Below are 7,239 nucleotides of genomic sequence, written 5' to 3'. Positions count from 1 at the left end.
CACACACACACACACACACACACACACACACACACACACACACGTGCATAATCATCATTTAATGTTCATCTTCAATGTTGGCATAAATACATACATATATATATTTTCTTTTGTCTTTTACTTGTTTCAGTTACTGGGCTGTTGCCTTGCTGGAGCCAACCCCAGTAATTATTATTTCTTAAGTTAGGTACTTATTCTATTGGTCTTTTTTTGCTGAACTGTTTAACGTATGGGAACATAAACTCACCAACACCAGTTGTCAAGTGGTGGTGGGAGACAAAGACACACACATATACACACGATGGGTTTCTTTTAGTTTCCATCTACCAAATCCACTCAGAAGGCCTTTGGTTGGCTCAAGGCTAAAGTAGAAGTCACTTGCTCAAGGTGCTACACAGTGGGACTGAACCTGGAACCATATTGCTGGGAAGCAAGCTTCTTGCAACACAACCATGCCTGTACCTAATTTCATATATATTATTGATTTCAAATTTTAGCATAAGGTCAGCAATTTTGGGCAAGGGGTCAGTTGATTACATTGACTCCATTGATCAACTGGTAATTCCAAAAGGATGAAAGGCAAAACTGACATCAGTGGAATCTGAACTCAGAACGTAAAGATGGGTAATGTGTCACTAAACTTTTTGCCTGGCATGCCAATGATTCTGTCAGCTTGCCACCATAATGATTTCAAATTTTGTCACAAGGTCATCAATTCCAGAAGAAGGGAAAGTCAATTATATTGACCCCAGTACTCAACTGGTAATTAGTTTATCGGCCTTGAAAGGATGTAAAGCAAAGTCAGCCTTGGCGGAATCTGAACTTAGAATGTAAAGATGGATGAAATGCTGCAAAGCTGGTATGCCAATGATTCTCCCACCTTACCTTATATACAAGGGGATGCAGAAAAGTTTCTGGTTTTAAGGGTATTGCAAAAGGCCTGGTTGAAGGTTCAGCCTTCTGAGTTCTTTGACAGAGCTTAAAAACTGAAGGACTGCTGCAATAAGTGTGGGAATATGAGAGGGCACCATGTTCAATAAAATCATAATCAACTAATCACCCAAAACTAGGAACATTTCACACCCCCTCATATGTATATATACATATTATTTAAAATAGTTTGATTTGGTCCCATGATTCATAGGTTTGTTACAGGAACCTAGCCTATACAAGATAGGCGTCTTTCAGACTTTCATCATCATCATCATTCAACATTCATTTTCCATGCTGGCATGGGTTGAACAGTTTGACAAGAGATGGTGAGTTGGAGAGCTGCACCAGGTTCCTGTTTGTTTTGGCCTGGTTTCTTCAGCTGGATACCCTTCCTAACGCCATCCATTCCATAGAGTGTACTGGGTGTCTTTCATATGTCATAGGCACTGGTCATGATTGCACTTAGCTTGATGTGTCTTCTCAAGCAGAGCAAATTGCTAGAAGTCTCGATGCCTCCGAGAGACTCAACATCTGAAAATCATATTTTACCACCTTCTCCCATATCTTCCTTGGTCTACCACTTCCTCAGGTTCCCTGCTAATTCATTTGCTCTGTTAAATTAGTGAAAATGGAAGATCTCTGCTGTAACATTAAATCTATTCATTCTGCAGTTATTTTCAACCTGGGGATTAAATAATTATAACAAATGTACATTACCTCTCATTGTATTTCTCTTCAGGCACAGAATTCAAAACTGTACAGAAAGATGTCGGTGACTTCATCAAGGATCATATACTGGTGGGCCATGCGTTACACAATGACTTCAAGGTGAGTTTGAATCTCCAGTATAGGGGCTCACTAGAAACCCACATTAACTTCTATTGGCACAAGGCATATCAGTAACAATAACATAATTTCAGGTTCAATTCCACTGCATAATACCATGAACATATATCTTCCAGTGTGCGTGTGTGTATACGCCTCCCCCCCCACATATATCTTTTAGATAAACATTTTCCAATAAATCATAAATATAGGAAAATTTTTAACAGATGCTCAATATAAAATATCATACAGCTGCTTCCCCAATATGAAGAACATTATAACTTGTAAAAATCACCAAGAGACCACTCCCGGTCATAACTGTCAAGACCATGAAGCTTGACCACTTGACCAGGCATGTATAATAAACTCTGTCACATACGAGACTGAAGTTACAGCTATGCTTCAAGTCAAATCTCTTGAAAACATTGGTTTATGTGAGGGCAAATTCAACCACCATTTTTCTGGGACATCAATAAAAGTAATGCAACTAAGATGGTGAGCCACATATGGAATCTGAAGAGCAATTCCACACCATATTACAATTAAGTGGAGAATCGTGGAGAAATCCAAGCCATATGTTAATGGATCTAAGAAATGCAACTTATGCATAGAAGAAAGATCTCATATTCTTTTAAGATTCAGCAATTCCAACACACTGCTTAATTCCAGATCTGAAATTTTTAGCAGGAGCAGACACATGGACAGGCTTCTTTTATCAAATTGGAGGGCACCACCTGCTCTGTATTGAGTTGCTGTTTTGCAGATTTTGACATATTTTCTGTTATTTTGTTCTATAACAGTTGTATTTAATGAGCTTTCAGGGAGGATGAGGATCTTAATTTTCTTGATTTTGCTTCTTTTTTCTTATTCTATTTTTTTGCATCAACCTTCATTTTTTTTTCTTATTTTATTCCTATCCTTTTTTCTAAAAAATGTATATAATGTATAAATAGAGCATGAAAGATTGCTTTAAGATACATGTTGTATTTCATACATGCCTGTTTAAATATTATAATAGTGTGAAACTATTAGTAGCTTTTTTGATTGTGCATTAAATTAATATATATACACAAACACACACACACACACACAAATATATATATCAAGTGGTGCAAAAGTAATGTCCAATTTCTAGAAAAAATGTTTCAGAGCAAATTTATCAGTTTTTTAACCTCTTCTTATAGTTTTAAGATATCTCTCTGTCTAATTTGTACTAATTTCTTTCAGATTAATCTAACTTCTGGCCATAATTCTCAGAAAATTTTACCACCATGTTTGTCCCATTTAAAGATCGCATAAGAAATATTTTACTCTACGAGTTTCATAAAGGTGTTAATGCAAATGTGGCAGCAAAATCTATTCAGAGCACTTATGGGGATGATGTAGTGAATGAAAGAAGTTGCAGGAGGTGGTTTTCCCGTTTCTGAAGTGGTGATTTCACTTTGAAAGAAGAGCCAAAAGAGGGTCGTCCAAAAAAACTTGATTCCGAAATGTTGGAAGCTCTTGTTTCAGAGAACCCTACCATTACCACTAGAAAACTTGCAGAACTGTTAAACGTGGCCCATACAACCGTGGTACGCCAGCTAAAACACATTGGAAAGGTTTCAGTGGCTGGAAAATGGGTCCTTCATGAGCTGTCTCCAAGGAATCGACAACAGCATGCTGCTTGTTGTCAATCATTGCTTTTGCAACACTTTCAAGCAACATTTTTAGACAGGCTTTTTACAGGTGATGAGAAGTAGATTCTTTACCATAATGTTAAACACCACCGTTCTTGGATCAGCCGAGGAGGACAGCCAGTTCAACAATTGAGAGCAGGACTTCATCCAAAGAAGATTATGTTGAGTACATGGTGGGATATTAAAGGAATAATCCATTATGAACTGTTGGACAACAACCAAACAATTAATGTTAATCTTTACTGTGAGCAACTTCATTGTTTGAAAACAGTTCTGAGCCAAAAGCGAGCATCCTTGGTTAACAGAAAGGGTGTCATCTTCCATCACGCTAATGCTTGTCCTCACACAGCTTGACTGACCAAAACTCTTGGAATAACTTGGTTGGGAAATACTGTCTCATCTTCCATATTCTCCTGACCTTGCTCCTTCTGATTCCCATCTGTTCCCAGGACTACAGAACCATTTTGATGGACTTAGGTTAACAACAAGAGAAGAGATTGAAAATGAGTTGGGTTCATATTTTGGTTCTAAACCTACAGAATTTTACAAGCAAGGCATTTTTATTAAGGTTGTTGAAAGATGGAATGAAGTCATTGAAAGCAATGGAGAGTATGTTAAGGAATAAATATTTCCATAGTCATTGGCTTATTCATTTTTACCTTAGATCTTTAAATCAGACATCACTTTTGCACCAACCTGATATATATATGAGATAGATATCTTTTCTCTCTTGCATGTTTCAGTCATTGGACTACAGCCATACTGGAGCACTGCCTTGAAGAATTTTTTAGGTGAACAAATTGACCTCAGTACTTCTTTTAGGCCTGGCACTTATTCTGTCAGCCACTTTTGCTGAAGTCCTAAGTTAAGGGGACATAAACTCACAAACACTGGTGGTCAGGTGGTGGTGGAGGACAAACAAAGACTAATACACATAGTTATACACACACACACACACACACAACAGGTTTCTTTCAGTTTCTGTCTACCAAATCCATTCACAGATACTTGCCTGAGGTGCCATGCAGTGGGATTGAACCTAGAACCATGTGGTTGAGAAGCTTCCTACTATACAGCTATGCCTGTTATGGGAATGTAAACAAACCAACACTGGTTGTCAAGCAATGGTGGGAGAGAAACAGTCACATACATACATGCATATATTTATGATGGCTGTCCACTTGTGACAAAGACCATTACTGACCATTAACCTTGTATTAACTTGTAGCTTCAAGATTTTGATGATGTAATTATTTATTTTTAGAATGACATTGTAGGGTAAGTGTGAGAAGTTGGATCTGAGCAGTTTGGATGTAAAATAGGCAGAATATTTTAGCTGGATATGGCTTAAAAACATTATGCTTTACACTTGTGACTCCACTGGTGATTAATGATTTAGCACCATTTGAGTGTTATCGTTGCCAGTGCCGCCTGACTGGCTCCCCGTGCTGGTGGCATGTAAAAAGCACCATTTGAGTGTGGTCGATGCCAGTGCTGGCTGACTGGCTCCCATGCTGTTGGCACTTAAAAAGCACTATTCAAGTGTGGTCGAGACCAGTACCACCTGACTAGCCCTCTTGCTGGTGGCACGTAAAAGCACCCACTACACTCTCGGAGTGGTTGGCGTTAGGAAAGACATCCAGCTGTAGTAACTTTGCCAGATTGGATTGGAGCCTGGTGCAGCGTTCTGGCTTGCCAGCCCTCAGTCAAACCGTCCAACCCATGCTAGCATGGAAAGCGGACGTTAAATGACAACAATGATGATGATTCAAATTGGCCAGATCCAGCCTTTCAGACCATCATTGAAGTCTCAAAGGTAGAAGATAATGCATGATTAATTGCAAACAATATGAATAAATAAACATTACATTTGACAGTAATCTGAATACTAAAGCTGTAATCTATCTCTTACTACTACTATGGGTAATTTGGGTGATACAGGTAAGTGTTTGTTGCAATCAGTATCTCAAGCTAATTAGTGTCTAATTGCTCAACAAGATCTGTCCTGTCCTGCATTCATAGTCTTCTTTTTCTCATGTTTATTCCAGGTGTTGTACATGGATCACCCAAAGCAGTTGATTCGAGATACAGCTAAATACAAACCTTTCCGCAAACTCAATCGCAGTCACACTCCATCCCTGAAAATGTTGGCAAGGGAGGTTCTTGGAATCACAATCCAGCAGGGATCTCATAATTCTGTAAGGATTTTAAGAAACAATTCTGTTTATGAGTGAGAGAAAGAAAGAGGCCAAAAGAGTTTTTGTTGCTTCACTCCAGGTAGTGTAAAGTCACGTGGCTTAGTGGTTAGGGTGTTCAGCCCATGATCATAAGGTTGTGAGTTTAATTCCCAGCTTTATGTTGTGTTCTTGAGCAAGACACTTTATTTTTCCTGTTGCTCTTGTCAACTCAGCTGGCAAATCTTGTTCAGTTTTGTCACATCCTGTGTCATGCTGAATTTCCTTGAGAACTACATTAAGGACATGCATGTCTGTGGAGTGCTCAGACACTTGTACGTTAATTTCACGAGCAGGCTGTTCTGTTGATTGGATCAATTGGAACATTGTCTATCTAGGACTCCATTATTTAATGTCTAGTCTCACTCCAGCATACTTACGATCAGACACTGTGACCATCCCATCTTTTATTCTGACAGTGTGTCTAGGACTACATTATATTAGTGACTATAGTTGTAGTTTAGTCCAGGTGAGCTCTGATCATAAGGTTGACCTGTGAGCAGAGATAGTCCAGCTGTGACCATCCCATCTTTTATTCTGACATCGTCTATCTAGGATTGCGTTACCTAATGTTGTTCCCCCCCCCCCAGGTTAATCTCTGATCCAGCAAGCCTATGATCGAAGATGTTCCATGTGTGACCATCCCATCTTTTATTCAAGCATAGTGTATCTAGGACTACACTATCTAATGTATAGTATAGTAGTTTGTATAAGTGGTTATAGTTGTTGTTTAGTCTCAGTTCTGTGCCTGGATAAGACAACAACCAACCACCTTCTTATGATTAGTGGTGTTCCAAACATGACCACTACATCAACCAGCTGATATATTTTTGCATATGTTTCTCCTCTCATTTGCAGGTGATTGATGCACAGGTTGCAATGAAACTTTACATGAAACATAGAAAGGACTGGGAATCCAGATTGAAACACAAAAAGCTGAAACTGAAACAGAAGAGGAAACAAATGAAAGAAACGAAGAAGAAGAATAAAGTGAAGAAATGAATAAAGTGAAAATGTGATTTGTTAGCTCTGAATTGTTTGTTTGTTGCCTTTGTGTGTGTGTGTGGCATACAAGCACACAGCAGCTGCATTATATAAGGGTAGGGGCTAGTAGCTGGTAAGATAAAGATTTGAATTGGTTATTTGTTGCTTTTTCTTGTTTTTGTTATTAAATGTGTGTTTGGAGCAGTTTGCACACACGCATGCAAATGCAAACACACAGCAGCAGTAACCCGTGCTGTTGCTTGATGGGGCTGGGGTCATCCCAAGTGGTGACATCGTGCATAGAGCCGACCAGGTCTACCAGTGCTCTCCATCACTGGTGATCCTGTGCAAACCTCTCTACATCCTCCAAAATGATGTTGAGCCTCTGAAGATCTTCCTTAATAATGTCCAGCCATTTGGTGTGGGGCCTTCCACAAGGTCGCTTCCAGCCCACACCACACACGGTCATTGTCTTGTATAATGTCTACTTCGTGTTCTGAGTAGAAATTCTGCCAAGGAATTCAACATGCTAATCGTTCTGCCAGCTCACTGCCTTAATAATAATAATAATAATAATAATAATA

General features: G+C 39.0%; 1 protein-coding gene across 1 annotated transcript in view; it reads left to right on the top strand.

Moving 5' to 3' along the window:
• Positions 1-6,705, top strand: part of LOC106872527 (RNA exonuclease 4) — a 43,111-nt gene extending 36,406 nt beyond the window's left edge. The window contains exons 6-8 of the mRNA XM_014919551.2: positions 1,673-1,761; positions 5,486-5,635; positions 6,530-6,705. Coding sequence (XP_014775037.1) covers positions 1,673-1,761; positions 5,486-5,635; positions 6,530-6,673 — 383 coding nt within the window. The 3' untranslated portion in view covers positions 6,674-6,705. The remainder of the gene's footprint in view (positions 1-1,672; positions 1,762-5,485; positions 5,636-6,529) is intronic.
• The last annotated feature ends 534 nt before the right edge of the window (positions 6,706-7,239 follow it).

The sequence above is a fragment of the Octopus bimaculoides genome, chromosome 29 (genome assembly GCF_001194135.2).
Source record: "Octopus bimaculoides isolate UCB-OBI-ISO-001 chromosome 29, ASM119413v2, whole genome shotgun sequence".
In the NCBI taxonomy this organism is placed as follows: Eukaryota; Metazoa; Mollusca; class Cephalopoda; order Octopoda; family Octopodidae; genus Octopus; species Octopus bimaculoides.
This window is presented reverse-complemented; position numbering and strand designations above follow the sequence as displayed.